This window comes from Sinohyriopsis cumingii, chromosome 8 (assembly GCF_028554795.1).
Source record: "Sinohyriopsis cumingii isolate HCF-2022 chromosome 8, ASM2855479v2, whole genome shotgun sequence".
NCBI classification, from domain to species: Eukaryota; Metazoa; Mollusca; class Bivalvia; order Unionida; family Unionidae; genus Sinohyriopsis; species Sinohyriopsis cumingii.
This window is the reverse complement of record NC_142968.1, coordinates 96,075,231-96,095,749: the sequence shown is the minus strand read 5'-3', so window position 1 is coordinate 96,095,749 and position 20,519 is coordinate 96,075,231. Positions and strand designations below refer to the sequence as shown.

The following is a 20,519-nucleotide window of genomic DNA, read 5'->3' as shown; positions in this document are numbered from 1 at the left end:
ATTATCTCAACCTCAAGCAGCTGTACAGCGCCCCTGTATAGTCATTGTGGTATCTGTCAAAATTATTGTTGCGTTCATTGTAGCAGAAACGTCAGTTTAGATGTAGTAAATATTTCACCACTCTAGAGATGCAAGATACCAATGAATACTGGCAGACTTAATTTATCATATTTTACATACTCCACATGCGGCAAGCCAATCGATTTTCTAGTTAAAGGTTATCCAAGAATAACTTTATATTCTGTAAAATACGAATTTGGTTGCCGCATATAGATCACTTTAATTTTTAAAAGTAGCTCCAATCCGAGCACAAACTGGCGCGCGTGTGTGTGTGTCTATGTGTGTGTGTGTTTGGATTTTTAACGTATCTTTAACAATATTTCAGTCATATCGCTACGATGTCTTCAGTGTGGCAGTTTATAGTGATGTCTTGCAATGGGGTATCATGCCGCAGACATGTAGCATCATGTCCCACCCAGTCATATTATCCTGACACTAGGCCGACCTAACACTAACCTCTTAACGCTAAGCGCCTGGCGATGCAGCTGTTAGTACCATTTTATAAGTCTTTGGCATGACTCGGCCAGGGTTAGAACCCACAAACGCCCACATCCACTAGGCCATTAAATTTTGCATGTAGTTAAAAGAAGAACTAACGCTCTGGATTACAAAAGAATGTACCTATTAGATTATATGGCATGTCAGTATTAGGGAATCCAGAAAAGACACAAAGATAAAGGCAAACAAATTAAAATCCTTAAAATACAAAGTCAAAGATTTTATATCAACTGCACAATTTAAAAAAAGAATAAATTGAAGACATTTTCAGCTGAAACATTAAAACATGGTGCATCATAGGGCTAAATAGCCTCCGATATTGGCCACTTACGACAAGTACAAAGCTAGCTTCATGCCTATTCTACGGTTGATGTTTGCTATTATTAAGATAATTTCAGATATTTAAATTCCTTATTTATTTCTGTCATTTGCACAGCGATCAATTTGAACTTTCCTTAGCCCGTGTTGTCAATTTTGCATCGAATTCTTACCATTTTCATCATAGCATCTACGTAACTTAGAAATAGGAATAACATTAAAATTGTCAGCATTTAAGCATCGGCAAATAATAACAAACAAGTTTTCTGTTTTGTTAGTTTTGACATCAGGACTATTTTATTTAATAAAGAAATGTGGAATTTATTTTTATTATATAGGAAAAAGTATTTCCAAACAAGAAACCAAAAGTTAAATGCGGGTACCTTTTAAGGTTTAGCGTTTGGGCTTTTCCTCTATTTACCTTTAAACAAATGGCGAAAAAAGAAACACAAACTACTAACAATCCTAAGGATTTATACATTTGGAGGTCAATAACTTTCAACCTCTATAAAATTAGGAAAGCCTACAATCCCGTCATAATTTCATAGAGATATCATTAATAACTCTGTTGTATTTAAAGATACTTTCCTCCTCCACACACATATTTGGATTAGAGCATCATGTTTAAGAAAAAAAAAAAACAGAATCAACATCAATAATAACAGTAGTAATAGTAGAGTAATAATAATAATAATAATAATATTGTGATTTCACCTAAAGAATGAGTAAAATAGATAAAAATACGAATCATAAGGAATCAGAAACAAATGCAAGCACACTTTTAAATAGGTGCCCGATGTCACCTATTAAACATTTCTTTTCACCTCAAAAATAGAAAGAATATAATCTTTGGCTCCAGTAAAATCCGTGTTATTTATGCGTAAAATGAATTCTAAATTATTAATACTTAAATAGTACAAGTATGAATAAAATATATTTTATCGACAGAAAATGTTCTGGCGGTACATTTACTGTGCTGTTTAAAAATAATAATAATAATAATAATAGCTTAGCTGAAGCAAAGACTCAAGATTGTATTAGTTGTTAAACCGTTTTTTTTTCTTCTGGTGGCGCTACTTATCCATTGGATAGCTCCGACCTGTCAATCCACTGGGCACATTGACCAATCAAAAATAAGCATCGAATTCACTGCGTTGTTTCACATTGCTATCCACCACATTTGCTCACAAACGAAAGACCACGCTTGATTAACTTCTTATTACACTGTTGAGGAATTCGAAAGGTTACGGAGAAAAACATTGAAAATGGTTCGCTGTTGTGCATGGTGCGGTGCACATGTAACGCAGATTTTCTTTATGATGAACGGATTCAAGATGTTTTTTTTTTTATTATAAATTTCCAAAGCCAAATACCAACATGAAAAAATGTTTGCATTGGAAGTGATTAATTATTTATAATAATAATTCATACATAAATAAACAAAACTATTTTAAAATAATTATATTATATGTTGTGCTTGTAACAATGTTGAATACAATTTTAGGGGGCCCCGAGTGGCCGAGCGGTCTAAAACGCTCACCGTTCCGGATCACTTCCATCTCACCTCTGTCTGCGTGGGTTCGAGTCCAAGGCTCGGCTAGCGTGGGTACATGGGAAAGCCTGCCAGTAGCTTCTCGTGGGTCGGTGGTTCTTCCCTGGGTTTTTCAGGGTTCTTCCTTCACCAGTTATACTGGCCGCCATGTACAGCCTATCTTGTGCTGAAAAATGGCTTTAAACCCTAGAACAATAACAACAACAATAATTTTATGCTAATTGTATGCTTATATTCTTATTGCATATCATATTTAATTCATAATAAATGTATATATACATGTTGTTTATTTGTTTTCATTTTTATTAACTTAGCTTGTTTTGTTTTTAAAAACCTAACCTTGGAATATTGGAATACTGCATCGTGCCTCATCGGAGCTTACTTTGTTAAAGTTTTGACAATTGAGCATTTACGTGTAACTGGTGTCAAGGTGACCAAACATCACCCTATGCACTAAATTATGAAATAGTACTAATCCTATTCATATCCATAATTGCAAAATTGGATCTTGACATCAATTATTTAAAAAAAATTAAATATAATTATTTTGAATAAAATTTTTATTATGGAAGGTTTTATAGAAAATTACGTTATCTGTTTCAAGAGGTGAAACTGTAATACAATATTTCTTTTGTCTTTATTATGCTTTTGACTCTAAATTACAGCAAAATAAGCCATGCACTTTGTTTAAATTTTGTCATGCTGACCTCAAATATAACTGATCTCTTACATGTTTCTGATTTTCTAACATCTGCGAAATGTAATGACTTAAATTAAGTAAGATAAAACGAGTTATACTAATTGGCGAGCAAAGCTAAAAGCGGATTCAAAATATATTCCCTCTGAACGTGTTTGTAGTTGTTTATTTCGATATGCAATTATTATTTCCTTCTTGTTTAATAGATTAGGATAAATTCTGGTTCTGATATAATTTAAATTTACTGCTAATGAATATATGGCTGATGCTACTGGATCCGTCATTGTCATTTTCAAGATAGAGCAACAGTAAATAAGTGGGCGGAGCTTATCGTCGATATCGGAACTATCCATTCAAAGACAATAACTAAGATATATCCTCCTCTCACGGAGACAAAATAACAACTTATACATCTGCATAATGTTTAGACAATGTTTAAATCATTAGACTCAGTTCTTTATCTTTTTTTTTTCGTAGGTAAACCAGATAACTGGAGCTAATACGACTACACTAATAAATCTAAAATAATTTTTACTGATTTTCTCTATGGCAAAGAAAAGACCAACAACACGGATAATGTATAACAATTAGGATACAAACGTTTTTATAAAAGGTTGAACACTAAACAAAATATACAAATTACTGACATGATACTATATTGCATCAAACAGACATACATATATTTTGCTTCTTGCAGTGAAGTTAGAAGGCAGTAGTCCACTTCTTTAAAAGAAAAGAAAATAATTTAAAAAACTGTATTACAACCGATTTTCTAACTTTTCATCATTACAGTAAGCAACATCTTACAAAATCAGGAGAAACAATCGGCCACTACATTGTTGCCACATTGGAACCCAACTACAGTAGAACCAGTGTCAATAAACAACTCATTCTGTATAAATAATCATGGTCTGTCAAAACAGGCAGCCATAACTTTGTTTAGTTCAACCAAACAGTTGACTCCATGCGAAAAAGAAAGACAAAAATGAAGCATATACATATATGAAATGCTATAGATATTTAACAAAATGCTAAATGTAAAATAAAATGGAAACAAACAAAAATGTGTGAACCGGTAAGAATGTTTGGCCCATAGGCCAATGCAAATGGAAGTAAACTTAGAGAAAATATGTTTAATAAGTCAGGAGACGAATCTGAAATATAAATACTCGTCAACTAACAAAGTATAGATTGATATGGCATATATACTCCCTACGAAATGTCGAGACCACGAGAACGAGAATGCAGGCGGGAATGGAAATATAGAACAATTGTACAGGGTTCGTAATACTGAGGTGGCTGTTCTTATATGCCATATAACAAACACAAACAGGCATTACAAAACTGCATGGAACTATACTGGATGTTAATTGTTGATAGTTTACTGAAGGACGAGAGAGTTGCGGCAGATGAAAACAAAGGAAAAGCTGGTAAATATTTGTAGATGCTGAATAATGTGATGTTGCACTGATGACAATGTCCTTTTGAAAAAGTATTAGAGTGCCATCGATTATAGGTGAGAATTTGAGAATCAAAATAGTTATGATCAAGTATGGGGGAGAAGAACTCTAAGCAGGTGTTGAAAATTAACATTTGGCCCTGAGATCAAAACATGTCTTCCTTTGCACCATATAAAATGTTCACGAAATAACGTATTGTATGGAATTATTTGTTTTTATGTAAAGTAAAAAGAAAATTTTACGTATCGGGCATAATTTTTACTTTTAGTGTGTAATTTAATGCGAGCAAAGGCACAACGAAACGTTAAAATTGCATTGCATCCTCTTATCGACCAAATACGAGCCCGACACATACACTTCTAGAAACAGCAACAGTTTTACAAATTGCTTTTAGAGATGTTTGAACTTTTAGCTGAAGCTCATTGCCTGAAACTGTTTTTAGTTAAATGGGTCATGCGTGTAGTCCAAACCGGAAAATACGCTGCCAGCATAATGGAAGTAGTAAATATAGTTCGTAACTTAATTCTTAGGGTTCGAAAATATATTATTCTGCAAATGTATATCAACTTTTTGAACAAACTCGGCACACCATATAACATCTTCAAAATTTTCAACTACTAAATATGTAATTTTAATAGGTCTGATAACCAGATTAAGTGGTGTAAACGTCTGGACCAGATTAAGTGGTGTAAACTTCTGGACTGTTCATTATGCGATTGTTAGTGCCATCCTATGAACTTATAAACACGGTTAACTCCTTCGCATTTTTGAGGACTGTTGTTAAGTATTTTCTTGATTTTTTTTAATTTACTACTCAATTTCTAGGTACAAGAACTCGTACAATTGAAACTATGAATAATAACACGATTTTTTGTTCTTGATTAGGGTTCGCTTGGATTATGTTTTTATTTCGGGACCAGTCAGAATAGAACAAAATGTTTATTCAGTAATGTAGATTCCGGTCCATAAGACATAACATAGTAAAACAGTGTATATTATAAAGTGCGCCATAACAGGATAGTAAAATGTATTTGTTTAAGTGCTGATATTGATGTTTGTTAAAGCCCATCTCTCAGTTTAAAAGCAAAATAAAAATTTTTGCAACATTTTTAATAATGTTTACTTTCTGAGTGGACATTACATTTATAATTTTATCCACTGAAGGTTTGATATTATACATCTCATCGAGGTATTTCCGTCTTAAATTGGTATAGGAACTAAATATACATACAAAATTAAGCTCATCTTCCACACACTTGATATTTTCTTTAAGACATAATTTGCAAGCTCATTGATCTCTTTCAATTTTAGTTTGTCTTCCTCGTTCAATCATTAAATCATGTTTAGAATATCGAGACGATGAAAATGATTTTGTGAAAATGAATGGTAGATCTAATGTTAAACATTCAATATCAAATAACCACTTGCATTGATTATAATATTGCAACTCTCATGGCAAAAAACTGTGCTTCCATTAGTACTGGATAAAAATAATCGTTTTCACTATAAGAATAATAGATTTATGAGAATGATTATTAAAATTGTAGCAACGTTCAACTCTGTTAAACCTTACACTCTTATGTAATATTTCAGTGTATTGTTATGCAAATATCTGCAACACTCATCATGTAGATTATATATAGTAGTTAAGTTTTTGTCCTTTATTCTTTCTACGCTGTGTAATAGTCTTTTGTGACTTTGTGCCCTTGAAAAAGGAATCGGTAAATTCCTCAAGCGCTTGAGCTGTTGTCACACCTATGAGTCACTGCTGGTTTCTGCTTTGGCCAAGTGTTGACTCCGAATGTCCCTTAAACATACTCTAAGTGCTAGAAGCGTCTGGATCCTCATTTCAGAACTTGCTTCAAGTTCTCCAGTATAATTCTTGACTGGAAAAATTCTGTTCTCTTGGATCCGAAATAATCTGCTGAAAGATCTTACTTTCGTCATAACAGTATCTGAGCCATGAAGGTTGCTGACATTATTTCTGACCTGTTCATCCAGCTGGTCACATTTTGTTAAAATGGCAGCTACTGGTATTTCTTTAAAGAAAGAAACCAAAAGTACAGCAAATAGTAAAGGTTTTTTTTTTTTTTTAAAGAGAGCTGTCGAACGAACTGTAACATTTTATCAGTCGTTACTTGTTGATCACAAAGTGGGAGGTTGGGGTGGGGATGGGTCTTTTCTGGCGGCTCATTCTACTGTACTATGCTTATTTCACCAATATAAAACCATCGATATCGAATATGTTACTGTTTAAAATAAATACAATAATTGTATTTCATATGAACATATTGTTACGTCTAGGGACTTAAACTAATAACCAAGACAAGGTAAAACCCAACAAGCATTCAATGTTCCTTGAAATGTTTTTTCTTCTCCAGAATATAAAATCAAACAAAGTAAAAGAATTGAAAAAGAATGAGAAATATAGAATTCTACAACACGTACGTAAATATATAATATGACCGATAACTTAAACAAATTGTGATTACTGTCCTTGTGCTCTCTCTCTCTCTCTCTCTCTCTCTCCAATCAGTTTTCATTATTAGTCCTGTTGTCATTTTGAATATGTTCTAATACTTGTATTATATAGGGAAAGGGCTAATTTAAGATGTTAGAACTTGTCCCCAATCATATTGTATCATATTGCGGCAATAAAATATGCTTAAGCCAATTAAGTGTGTGTGTGTGTGTGTGTGTGTGTGTGTGTATTTGGCGGGGATTGGGGTAATTGTCATTTGGTTTCGGTACAATTATGCATGAAATTAGTTGCACAATAATTTCGCATGTGTTCATTGTGACAACTTCGCACGGGAGATTAATGGTTATGATCTGGACTCAACGAATTTCTCTAATCAAAACTCATTAAGATACCCCATGATGTGTTGTTCCATTGCAACACACTTTGACTCATTATCTAAGTAATACATTATGCTATACGATAATGCTATATCCGCGGAAGTGGCTCAGTAATAAGCGTGCTGGATTCGCAACCAGAAGTGTGCTCATTCTCTTTCTGCCCAGTCCGGACTGGATCAACCGATGTAGTGCGTCTTTGGGAAGGACACTTTCGTCCAATTGTCTGGTTTAGATAAAGCCTTTCATGTGTTGATGTGAAACAAAAGACCAACACAAAGTCCTTAGGCTACAGGGGAAATAAAACCTGGCACCTAAACAAGCACAACCTTAGCCAGGCAGTTTATCTGACTAATATCATCAAAAATAAAAGATGGGTCCGGTACACCATACACCCATCTAGAAATGTATTGATCTTGTGAATGGGTTGGTTAATTTAGTTAAGTTCTGCTGGATAGTGTGATCTGTATGCCCCAATATGGAATATATTATAAATGAAAGAGAAAATAATAAAATACGAGTTGTAGAAAAAAGACAATTTCCCAGAAGCATCAATATCAACAACATTGATAATAATAATAATAATAATAATAATAATAATAATAATAATATATTCAATAAGAATAACAATAAGCCAACAATAACAATAAGTTCAGCGCCTGTTGAAATAATGACGTGACTTCAGCTAGAGTTTCCACGTCAATACAATTATTTTACCATTCCTACTGACATATCAAAAGCATATTTCGAAGTGTGATTAGCATGAAATATTTTCAAACTTAAAGATGTCAAAATCACTTATGAAAGCATTAAAATATCGCCAATTAACCTTTCTCAGCAAGACGTTGTTTTATCAAAATACTTTTGCAGTTTCTGTGTTTTAGCCGACGTATAATGGGTGAACAAAACAAGTTAACGATATTGTGTTATGTTGATAACCGGACATTATGTATATATAGAGAGACAGGCAGACAGGCACAGGCAGGGAACATATTCATGCTTCGATTGAATGGTGAAAGGAGAGGAATATGTATATTATATTTTCCGTTTGATAATCAAAATAAAGAATGGCTCGATACACCTTATCCAAAATGTATAAATGTATACCAAAGTTCCTACAATGTTTAGTGGTCATAGTTTACAAAATTCGAAAGTCTGGAGCCGTTTCATTTCAGAGTTGTATTTGTTATATATACTACTGTTCATTATTATACAATTATTTATGTATACGTGTAGCATTCTCTGTTGCCTTCGCTTTATTGAAATGATTACTGCCTACCTTCGTTTATGGCGAACGCTCTCAAATCGCGTAAGCGGCCATATACGCCTTCTTGTGAACAACCTTCCTCCTGGTCGTCCGGAACATGAATAGCGTCAGCTACAAAAAGTATGTATGACACTTTATTCCTGACAGGCGACCTTTCTTCCCATTCTCTGTCCTGTCTCTGATTCATCTGAAGATAATTTAAGTTCTTTTTAATACATCACACCTCAAATTCATACATTACAGTACAATTAATAGCAGTCCAAATATTATAGTTACAGAAGTCCTATGCGTTATACTTTCTACCTAGATGATACAAGGCCATCTGATTTGATAAGTTCATCATATTGCATGACTTGACGCCATTCACCTGTAAGTGACGTCATGGTGTCAACACTGGATTGTCTCATGAAGCTGAAATGGCATTTCACCAATGAAACAAATTGTCCATTGACATTGACACTAAGACATACACCAAAACAATTGGCCACCTATGGTTCGGGGAATATATAAGTAGATTTTCTCTGGCTGGTCTGGTCGGGATATAATATTTTTCCAGCTTTCTGCTTTTCATTCCACGTTCTGCCCAGGAAATATTTTTGTTTCCTACAACCCTGTCGAACTAATTTCGATGCAGAATGAGAATTCTGGACCGCCGAACACCACTTGGTCTATCACAATTGACCTTCTCACCCCCACACCTCCTACAAATTTATATCAAAATCTAAACATTTGGTATGCTTCACTGGCTCCACAGGTCAATTTGCACAAGAACAATTTCATCTCACCACCAATGCCAAATGAGTTCTAACAGTACGGTTGTAGTGCAATTGGTGCTAGTTCAAAGAAAGGAGCGGGAGCCAGAGATCTGTTTTTTTTTTGTTTTTTTTTTTTGTTTCTTTTTCTTACTTTTTTATCGGACAGTTTAAAATGCAATGATTATGATTACAGGGCAATATTATTTTCTATACCTTTTCAATGTCATTTTCTTGCTTTGTGAACTGCGCAAATACTCCGTCTTTCTCACCTATAGCAGCGTTGACATGTATTCCTTTTCTATGTCAGGATGCTTTCCTATGACTTTGTTTTATCTAGTTTATCACGGGTTTTAATTGAGGAAGACAAAGATGATCCGAGTGGCTTAGAATCACATGGCTTATGCGCTGAAGTCAATCCCATCATAATAAGCGGTGTCTCCAGTGGCAAACATATATGCAAAACAATCTTTTGCACGGAACGTTATTGAACAATCGATCACTGCTGTCGTTTTGTGCTCATACAATTCCGTTGACATAGACTGAGTGAGTTGCCCACGTTCTGTTACGGCGACGCCCATGGAAGTTAATGAAGTAACATCCGGTGCCTGGGGTGATGTTAATGTCAATGTCGATGCTGGGGATAAAACCACTAGAATTCTGAAAAGTTTGCCTTGAATCTCAGCGATATTGACCAGGTCATTCGTTGCTACAGTTCCCCTGATATTTACGGCCGTTCAGTGCATTCCCTTCAAGACGGCACCAGTACTAACACAGGTTTGTCAGAAACATTTAGCATCTTTGGTATATTCTAGGTTGGAGAACTTAGTCAAGGAACGGAGCGATGGTCCGAATGTGCTTGCTGGACAGTTACTAAAGAAGCCCGGACCAGTCAGAATTAGTGTGTGCAAAGACTATTTATAATCTCAGATGTGATAGTGCACGCCAGCCAGCCTATTTCCTGGCCATTGTCGTTCGTGTAACGTTAGTATTGATAGATTCTGGAATATGCTTTCACAGAGTCCTTGACAATGTTGTTTTCCATATGAAACAGTATGCGACACCCACAGGAATGATTTGTAGCTGAGATTTTCTGATCGAGGTTGACATAAATTAGCGGGAAGTTGATAGATAAATGTAAGATATTGGGAGACGTGTGTTCTAACCCTTAAAATACCAGGTAATGTGAATCGAAAGCTGGAGTCAGCGCATTGTCAATGAGAGATTTGACACGATTTTGGTGCTGATAAGAGCTCAGACTTGTGGCAGAAGCACAGCGAAAACAATGACCTAGACATGATATAATGATACAGCACCTATGCGGGATAAATACCACTCAAAGGATAATCATGGGAGTCTAGCTTACAGCACAGACCATCAACGACATGTTGCACATTGTCTATATTGCACAGGGCGGTGGAGAAAATAACGGTTTTGAGTAGTTCATGATGGATAAGTCGGAATATTTGGCGCGGGCTTTCATAGAGCGTCATAACAATAACGTTCGGTATACTGTGGATATTCCTAAGCGTGCGAAGTCAAAAGAAGACAATAACAGCATGAGTAGGACTGGCATTTGACGCCTAAATCCAGTTTTTCGTTAATGATGAAGATGTGGCCATTTGCGAAGAATCTCCCATGCCTTCACCCCCAGCCCTGTTATACCAGGAGCAAACTAGATTACGTCCTATAGATAAAGAGCCCTTTGCATGTTTCCAAGTGACATGTATTATATCGTACTGGCGCTTAGGAGGGTTACAACAATATAATTGTTGTGATAGCCGACGACTAAAACTTGGAATTTAACGCAGATGTTAATGCAATAAGACTGCCAAACACAAGCATTGCCACAACGGAGGGATCGCAAAAGCACCAACTGTAACCAACGAAGAACAAAGATGTCGACTTCAACCCCCTCGTCCATACTATATATGTAGCCGTTTCAAAACGCACGTCGTCCCGTGTGCCAGAACAGTGTCAGAAAGGACAAATCGGAACCGAGCTAAAGCTTCCATCTCCGGAAATAACCAAGTCACCGATAAAATAACGTTGTTTATAGCTTATAATACATCAGACCTCTACGCCATATAAGTGCTTTAGCACACGTAACTTTTGTGCTACTCACCATTGGACTTGGGCAGTTAGGACAATGGGCCTTCACTCTTATAGTGGTCTCGCGGCTCCTACTGCTCGTTCTCCCGCTCTAGAGCAAGATGATTTTGCAGTCGTGTACTTGTCGCTGTATTGTGGTACAGAGTTGCGAAGATCAAGACAGATTGTTGCTTGTGTTTTTCTCAACAGCCGTTGTAGCTGCTTCTTGACCTTTGACTCCACCCATGATTGAAATTTGGCTTAGGAATACCTGACTCAGGTAGCCTCTATCCTCAGTTGACGTTCATCTATTAGTGTAAAGTGCGATATGTTATCTCCTTGAACGACGGTTTGTCTTCCGCTTCGGTCAGATTTGTCTCATTTAGAACGATACTGTTATAGAATAATGTAAGGTCATTTACAATTTCCTCGCGAGTCTTTTGAGGCGTAGAATTAAGACACTTGACATCTCGCACCGGGTGGCTGTCATTGTCAGTTTTACCGTGTCAATGATCGGACTATAATTTAAGTCCTGGAACGTTTCACCATAATCCGATAGAAGTTCGAAAGATAGTTAAATCCTTGAATAATAATCACATAATTCCAATGTACTGACTGTTTAAATCACTGATTTTTCACTCTGCTATATCCAACGAACATATTATTAATGAATCATAAGTTCTCTCTCAAGACCTTTACAAACACTGTGCATCATTGAAGAAGAATAAACGCAATGCGTGTCTCTTCCTTTTATAGTGTTCATTTGCGTTTTAAATAAATATATTTGGACTCATACCAATCTCGAACATCTAACTCTTTCTTATTCAAAGACTCCATCAATTACGTTTCCCGCCGAACAGACTCCTCTTTTAGCAGTGTTACCTTCTAACCAGAAAAACTCCTCAAGAAAAAAAACAACTTATGAACATATTTTATCATTATCTCTGGTCCCTATACATTTCAACACAGCGGCCAATAGTTAAAGTCCCATATACACCCCAATGTTTTTAATCTGTTTCACGTAGGATTCTAGGGGCACCGAGTGGCGAGCGGTCTAAAGCGATCATCGTTACGGATCATTTCCATCTCACCTCTAAGTGGGTTCCAGTCTCGCGTTCGGTCAATGTGGGTACAGTAAAACCTGTCTTGTGGGACCACTGCTATGAAAGACAACATGTCTTGAGAGGCCATGTCCTCTTGCACAGATTTATTAGTTATATATTGTTATGACCTGTCATGAGAGACCACCTGTCTTGAGAGACCATATTTTTGGGAAAGAAACGATGTTTTTTCAAGACATGTTATACTGTATGTGATAAAGCTTGCCAGTAGTTTCTCGTTGGTCGGTGGTTCTTTCCAGGCTTTTCCCGGGTTCTTCCTCCACCATTTATACTGGCGGTCATGTATAACCTATCTTGTGCTGAAAAATAGAGCTAAACCCTACAACTTAGGATTTCCATATACATATTCATTTGAGAGGGGGAGACTGTCTGAGAATGCATCCAGTACATCTTGATTTTCATACTGTGTTATTTACACCCATGTGAATCAACTCATTCAAATGGCTGATAGTAAACATCGTGCTGTATCTCAGGGTTCATAACACATTATCGACAACCTCTAATTAGATTTTTTGGGTTGAGTGGAACTCGGCAATACCCACTTTAATCTGTCTCCGGGCCTTGTGTTCTATTACTTATTAATGATTTGCCATGTATCACCACAACTCGTACAGATCAGATGATCGGTCCCCGTCCCCCAAATCACACTTCCAACATGACTCGATGTTGTTGCCCCATATAATCTGTGCTGCTAACGACAACATACTCATTCGCACAGTTTTTCATACATACCTCTATATATTAGCAATGTGCACTTATTTTGCCATCAAACACAGTTGCGAGTCTAAGCTCTTTCAAACAGTAACAGAAAAGAGTGAAGACAACAAGCTTTGTAAAATTTAACAAACAATTTATTTCCCCAGAATATCAAGTGCAAAATGAGGGAAAAAAGAACTTACGGTTTTGCTAATCAAATCCAAAAGTAATCGAAGAAATTTAAAAAAATGGAAGTCCTTGTAATAAAAAGTCCTGAATGAAACTGAGTTCGAATGCCGATGAAATCCAAAATGGAAGACAATGACGTCTGTTGCAACCTGCGAAGTGATGTTGTGTCAACAATTTCTTCTTGAATCACAGAAAATTTTATTCCAGTTTTGAATTCAGTATAACTTCCAATAAATGTTTTTTATCCAAGAATTTTGTAGGAGCACTTATATATTTCCAGGGAAACGAATCACTTGAAATTCAATAAAAATACAATCTCAACTCAGACTAGTCACAACATATTTTTAGAGCCCGACTGACAATCCTTTATCATAACATGAGTTATATGACTAACTACAAAGCAAAGCAGATTCCTGGATGGGTCAAGAGTTCATCTTTCCAGAAGGAATGGAAGTTGGTTACATGATAATTATCACGTCGTCCAGGTATGGCCTTGACTTAACTTAATAAATCTTACTCTGGGAAAGAATTAAAAACAATTTCTCAAACAAGTTCTTTACCAAATTTATCACTGGTTCTGAATCAAGGTCAGAAACTAGATACAGTGTTTCTGTTATTAGGTGTTTATCAATAACAGTCAGGTCAAACATAACTGAACTGAATTTCTGGACAATGAAAAAGCCAGTAAATAACGTTACATTGCAATAGTACGTAATTGAATAAAAATAAAATTTAAAACGAACAAACAATTAAATTAAATCAAATATACATAGCAACACCATTTCTGATGATATACAAACAAACACTAAGCAGTATGCCAGTTGAGACATATATTTCAACTAATGCAAACAATGGTGTTAGGACTTTCGTTCTTACTGTCTTTTACGTCTTGTATTGTTGCTAGAAACATGCTCTAATGTCTCATATGGAGCTCCCGCTGGTCAGATGGCACAGACCATTTGGTGTGGTGGGGCCCAGAACGCCCATTTTACATTGGCGGATGACTAGGTCAGATTGGATCAAGCGTAGATGTTGTAGAAAAAAACTGGACCAACAGTGCTATACCAAACAAGCTGGATCAACGTTAGACAACGTTGTGGCTAACAGTGATGGAGCAACAATGTTGACTAAACACAGCTAGGCCAACGTTAGACCTCGCTCGGTGGTCCAAAACATCTATCTGATTTTATGAACCAGTAAGCTTATGATAGTGCCTTGTAATTTGCTTAGGTATGCACAAGGTTTACCTCTACAGATAGTTTATTCAAACCCAAATACGTTCATATTATAATATAATATAATATAATATAATATAATATAATATAATATAATATAATATAATATAATATAACATACTAATGTATTATGATATACTACAAGATAGAAGCAAACTAAGTAGTTTATCAATGATGCTATTGTGCAATATCCAGCAATATTGATCGGAGTGAAGTTTGTAATATTCACCACGTCCACATAGAGTAAACTATTGCCTTTACTTCAGTATATATCAATGTCATGTTTACCCCGACCCAGAGTAGCCCCAGTTGAAACATGTATAATCAAAGTAATTCTGACAAGCCATTGTTTGATGTTAAACATTGCCGCAGGCTACCACTAATCCATTACGTAAGATTGTTGTGGTTAGAAGTGGAGAGCCGGACCTAGGAGTGCGAAGCCACCAGATAGCCAATTATCACCTAGGTGTGGAAACGTTTGTCCAAGATCAAAAGAAGTTGCCTGAAGAAGTGGGAGTGTCTTAACTTATTTTCCCTGCAGACAGACAAATTGAACTGGCCGCTAAGACGATTGGACAGGGTCACAGCTCCACCCAATCAGAATCGAGATAGGGAAGAGACCCTGATTTGGGTAGAATGAGATCTCCGCGTCTTCCGGCAAGAATTAGTTCGCTAAGAGGAATTACCCAGTGGAGGTTAGCGTAACTCCGAATAGCCATTCGTTATTGGCGGGAAAATCTTAGAACAGGAAATTCTAAGTACAAACAACTTCAAATAAGGTCAGTGAGCTATTTATTCGGTCTTTGTGGAATGAGACTGCATTTTAATTGTAGGTCGTATGTATACTTTATTATTACTAGAATCGTAGTACGAAGAATTACTTTGATTTGTTAATATGTTTGCATATTTTGAAGAAATGAGTTGATATTTGTAAAGAATTATATAGCTTGCTAGCCGTCGTAAGAGTTAATATTGTAATTCGCTATGTGGATATTTTATAGTAGACTAACACATGTGTTCATATGATTATAGATTTTGCCATTGTTGAATATCTGTAATGTACAGACATGCGTCTGATTGTTGTCAGATTGTAGTACCATGAGATTAAATATATATGTGTATATACTGATGTGACGCAATGTATTGATGTCTGTATGACAATTCGCTGATACCTTGTTATTACGCTATTGTTTACCCTGCAAGAAGTGTGTGGGAATTTCGATGTGTACGCATGCGTGACAGAAACCGTGATGGCCTTATCTGATGATTAATTGTTGATCTAGTGTGAGGTGAGATTCTATAAAGCATATGTTAAAGCCTTGTGGGTTTTCACAGGAAGCTTTGAGGGACAGACCAGTTACAGTTTGGTCCCGTAGTCTCAGACATTGAGACGGAGGAAAGGAGAAGAAAGGAGAGAAGTCAGGAGAAGTTTAAGTCTGGGAGCGAAATTGGAGGAGGAGATAGTAGACAGGGAAACGGAGTCGAAGGAGGTGTTAGAGGAACGGAAAGAAGGAAGGAATTAGCGGGAAAGAAATAGATGAGTAGATGCAAGGACAGGTGGAAAATCGAACTCACACTGTAAATCACGGGATGAATTAGGCTGTCACTTGGTCGAGGGAAAGACGAGTGATTGGAAGTTATCGTGTTTAAATTATCGAATTTATTAAATTGTTATTGATTTAATTTCATCTTCGTGTTCTTATAATTTAGCCGTCGGCATTGCTGACTGGGGGCTCAGAGCTGTAAATCTACCTCGTCACTAATTTAACTTTTTAACCTCACGAGCCAGGGTGGAACTTTCATCATAATTTAATTAAAATATATTGAAAGAACCCCACCCCAATGCGTGCAAACGTCACAATCAAAGCTAACTTCATAGATGCTACGTAAAGAGATAAGTAAAAACAGTTGTTAAATATATGTACGTTCGATTTTAATAAATAGTTTTAAGCGAACGTTTTCTTGCAAACATGTGTCTACTATTTACTTGAATGTAGCTTTTCAATCAAGTACGTTGGTCAAAATGTCTTTACTAGCTATATCTACGATGATATTGAGTTACATTTTGTTTTTCTAAATTTGGCCTAAACGCATAATATGTGAGGCTTTTAATTGCAAATTGAGGCCATACATAATTATCAAGTTTTAAAAACTTAATCAGATAAAAACCCAGTCAATTTATAAAAAGGTCAATAGATATCAATCATTAATTATGTTTATGTTAGTCTGAAGGCATACGTACCAGTTCTTTATTTTGAACTTTACCCAGAATGCAGGCTTTCAAAGCTGCTAATGAAGCACCATCCGTGCCGCTCGAAATTCCCTTGGTATCACAAAATTGTAAAGGTAATTTCTTCTGTTTGCCGTTTTCGTATGTATATGATTGAAATACCTGAAACTAAATTAAAAATATTTCACCAACATTTAAATTAGGTGCTTTTCGTGTATTTGCTACGATGTTGGATTTAAATTATATGCAGATTAGAGGTTTTAACTATGCGTGACATTAAAGAAGAATGTTTGTAATTAAACCTCTAACTGGAAAAAACAGAAATGTTCAATTATATATAACTAGTCGTCTACGAATGATGGCGTGCTAATTCAGTCCCATTTGTATGTACTTGTTTATGAGCTTAAGCGCTACCATGACAGTGGTAGCTCAAACTCTGTCCGTCCACACGACAGTGTGCTCGTAACTCCTTGGTTAAGATTCGAGCCAATCTTAGCAGCAGTGACGGTAAACAGACCATTTTTAGGAGAAGTCCATTTGTGAAAATAAACCTATGTACGAAAATGAAAATACAAACGTAATAACACTAAACCGAGACATCTAACCGGGTTAGCGCATTTTTGTTATTGACGCTTGTATGTCAATTTTCAGCTGGGAGGGTGAACATACCATTTTTATGAGAAGTCCATTTTTAAAAATAAAGCTTCCTGCGAAAATGAACAGACAAGCGTCACAGAGGCCTCTAACAGAGTTAGCGTATTTTTTAAAAACTTTTTCTCTGTTGTATCCACGTTTGCCCCCTCTGCTGCCATGTGTATAAAAAAAACACGGTCAGGTCTCCCATCCAAAAAATGTATCGAGACCTATACAATATCGCGACCGATTATCATGTGAATTTATCGTAATAAACCCATGAGGAATCGCATGCGCTTTTGAGAAGTTTATGAACTGGATCATATCCATGTCCCCTGAACACCAAGTTTTGTGGATATTTCTTAGTGTGTGTGTATCAATACCATTAAAGACATCCCGAAGATTGCAGTTATCGCTGATCACTTACGGCATTTGCGTATATCGCTGAATAACAAATATACCATTGGTGTTTTTGTGTCTGCCTCAGGAGAATATCCGAGCTGGATTTGATTGTTTGCCTAGAATCACATCATCGCATACAACAAAGTTGATAATGTTACCATCAAGATCATCTATTCATAGCGCATCGTTGATGTCGGTGATAACATTAACAATATCATTACCGTCCTCGTCCAACAACTTTGCATTTTCATTACAATCTTTAAGCACGTTGTAGCATTTCTGATAATCTACAGATATTACTACTAAATATACCTTATCCCACTTGAGCCATCTCATTACCAGGTTAAGTAACTATTGCGTCTTACCAGACCCAGATGGTCATATGATAATTGCTCTGATAGAATTTGGTAGCGTTGGATGATGCTTGACTGGCTCTTGCTTTCGTGTCGCCGAGAAATCATCGACATCCAGGTTGTATAAATATAATAAATATGTGGATTTATTTTGTGTTTGATGCAGAGCACCCGCCCTCACCATCTTATCAAAAACAACAACGACGATGAAGAAAGCGTGTGCACTCACAGGTACGTGTGTGAAATGTGGTACAAAAATATAAATTTATCTCTTGTTCAACAGACGGAGATATCGTTTTTTTTCGCTAGGAAATTTACCAGGGGCTCCATGGGCTAAAAATCCGTGCGAGACGCATTTTCCTGGAAATAATTATTGTGGTCCTGGAACCCGACTTAATATCCGACTTGACGAGAAAAATCAACAAAGACCTGGAGAGTATCCAATAAATGCGATTGATCAAGTGTGCAACGTTCATGATGTTTCGTATAAAAAATAAAGATTTACAACAACGACATATTGCAGACATGAAATTGATTCATACGTTAAATTCTGTAAAACATTAAATCTCTCAGAGAATCACTTGCTAATTTTTTGATAAGATCTGTGATGAAAGGTAAACTAGTGCTAGGGGCCGGTAATTAATTATAATACCTTCCATAGGGACTCAGTTTATTATAGCCCAAGATGATACTGGAGGAATAGAGCAGGGATTAGTACTCTTGCTGATGCAACAGATGTCGTACGTTCTGTTGCTGTAGATTAGTTAGCACAACAGACAATATGACAAATTTATCTTTCACCACCAAAAAATTCAGTATGCACATTTTGATGTCGGCATTCCCAAAGAAGTTTATGAGCAGATAGTTCGTTTTTACCACATCATACTCTTAAAACCGGTAGACGTCAATCACGCACATACAGTTACGCGTTGACTGTCGCTGACGTTGCAAGTAGATATAAAAAGCAGAACCACTATCAACAAAGGCAGTAACTAAAGTTGCATCTGGTTTTAACGAATTTATCAACGTGGCGGCCTGCGATGGCCACAGTTGCTATACGTTGATACTGGCAAAGAATTTCTTGATGCAGTTACATCATTGATGAAACAGTATGACGTCAGTTCATCGCGATCGGGCAATCTTTGAGCAATTTAATCGAACACTTGCTGAGCGATTGTTTCGATATCAATATGGGCAGGAAATATCCCTTAACAAAGTTCAGGCGGACAAGAGATCTCGTGAATGGGTGGCAAGACTACCAAGTGTGATGGCTGCGTTAAATAATGAATACTCGTGTAATTTCTATGAAACCTATCAACACAATCACCAAAAACCACATACCAGTACAACGAAATTATTCTTTCTCAAAACAACTAGAACTAGTTAATGTGACTGTCAGATATTTATATAAACCTGGTGAACTTGTAATGTGGTAAAAAAAGAGCGACTGATCCAGTCTGGAGTGTAACCACACATACAATTTCCAGCGTGGTAAGATCCACGGGTAGACCTGCAATCTACAGATTAGATTTAACTGCTCCTCAACGTCGATTTGTGCGTGAACAATTACAGGTAATTCCTGAAGATATTCAGCTACCTCCGCCTTCACTTTTGTGAAGGATTATTTGCTAGAAGGGCGCCAGCGCCTCAACGTCGTCAACATTTACATTCAAGCGTGTATGACCGAGACAACTATTACTTCTATCCACAGTAAATTGCCTTGGATTAATTTTTTCAAATACTGCCACAATATTACTGTGTTTGAGCTCTCACAGTAAATGTTTTTTTGTTTGTTCATCGTCATGATAAATTTAATATCAAGATCAAAGTCGCGCTTATTTTGTGTTTGTCAGATCGCTGTTAACCAGCTAATTTATTCCTGGCAACATCGCCGTTGATTTCCTGAAGTTGACTTTTATTCACTGCGCAGTCTATGATAACCCTGCGCAGCTGAGACATTCTTCTGACTCGAGACACTGCCAGATAAACTAAATTTGGCCATTCGATGTGATCATCAACAATCCAAATATTAGTATCAGAAATAGTTAATCCCTGCGATGAATGAATTGGTTTGCAGATCTCAAGTCCAGCGCGATTGTCTGGCGCTTA

General features: G+C 36.4%; 1 protein-coding gene across 3 annotated transcripts in view; it reads right to left on the bottom strand.

The window, feature by feature from the left end:
- Window positions 1-763: 763 nt before the first annotated feature.
- Window positions 764-20,519, bottom strand: part of LOC149794184 (interferon-induced protein 44-like) — a 102,202-nt gene continuing 82,446 nt past the window's right edge. For all 3 annotated transcript variants that reach the window (XM_089968290.1, XM_089968292.1, XM_089968291.1), the window contains 3 exons: window positions 17,035-17,190; window positions 8,721-8,895; window positions 764-6,624 (listed from right to left, as the gene is read on the bottom strand). In XM_089968290.1, coding sequence (XP_089824416.1) covers window positions 6,341-6,624; window positions 8,721-8,895; window positions 17,035-17,190 — 615 coding nt within the window. In that variant the 3' untranslated portion in view covers window positions 764-6,340. The remainder of the gene's footprint in view (window positions 6,625-8,720; window positions 8,896-17,034; window positions 17,191-20,519) is intronic.